The sequence below is a fragment of the Penaeus monodon genome, chromosome 25, assembly GCF_015228065.2.
Source record: "Penaeus monodon isolate SGIC_2016 chromosome 25, NSTDA_Pmon_1, whole genome shotgun sequence".
NCBI classification, from domain to species: domain Eukaryota; kingdom Metazoa; phylum Arthropoda; class Malacostraca; order Decapoda; family Penaeidae; genus Penaeus; species Penaeus monodon.
Genome location: NC_051410.1, coordinates 300,886 through 301,745, shown reverse-complemented (window position 1 = coordinate 301,745; position 860 = coordinate 300,886). Strand labels below are relative to the sequence as shown.

At 39.2% G+C, this 860-nt stretch overlaps 1 protein-coding gene across 1 annotated transcript in view; it reads left to right on the top strand.

Moving 5' to 3' along the window:
• Nucleotides 1-97, top strand: part of LOC119589295 (putative neural-cadherin 2) — a 38,272-nt gene extending 38,175 nt beyond the window's left edge. Inside the window, exon 7 of the mRNA XM_037937917.1 lies at nucleotides 38-97. Coding sequence (XP_037793845.1) covers nucleotides 38-97 — 60 coding nt within the window. The remainder of the gene's footprint in view (nucleotides 1-37) is intronic.
• Nucleotides 98-860: the final 763 nt, after the last annotated feature.

The following is an 860-nucleotide window of genomic DNA, read 5'->3' as shown; positions in this document are numbered from 1 at the left end:
CTGCATGACACTATAATTGTTTTCAACAATGCATCAGGTGTTTGGCGAAAACTGCATTGCACTTTGCACTGTGGGCGCCTATAATGTGCGTGTTTAGAGATCGCAAGACAAGTTACAGAAAAAATGCAGTTTCTGTGTTTATCTGGAATTATGTATGTCAGATTCATTTTCTTATTCTTACAACGGCCAATTGCTGATTAACTGTTATTGTATGTCATTATTATATGTTTGCTTTAGTGGTCTTGGTAACCTCACTTTGCACAGCACAGTATTACCAGGTGCAAATGGCACCTAGAACACCTATAAGAGCCTGAGCTGAATGCGACATTGCCCTTGCAATTGTCTCAATTCCGCTCATCATCGGTTCATCGCGCTCACTCGAGAGTGGCGCACTCTTATGTTGCCTAGCTTTATGGTACACATTACATGATTTTATCTGATGAACATCTTGTCTGCTTGAACAGAGAACACATGAAAGTTTGTTTTTTCTGTAGCAAGCGAATAGGAAGAGTTAGCAACTTCCACTTATCGACTTGATGTAGCATTACATAGCTATGATGGCCACGATTTGTATTCAGAGCGAATTACATTTATGTTATCAAATGACTTTGCACCCAAAAGCGTATGTTGAATTCAATTACAGCCGGAAAGGTTTAGCCATTTCTTACCTGTTGAATCAACAAGTCCTGCTGCGCACTCGTACGAAAAGCGCCCTACAGACTGCATTTATCTATTTTTCAGTAGTTACTTGGGGAAACAATGCCTGCTATAGAACAGAAGGAAATATTAATGTAAATAAAGTAAGAACATAGATGGACTAATTTATTATTTCTCACGAAGTCTGTATGTCCGCCTGGTAA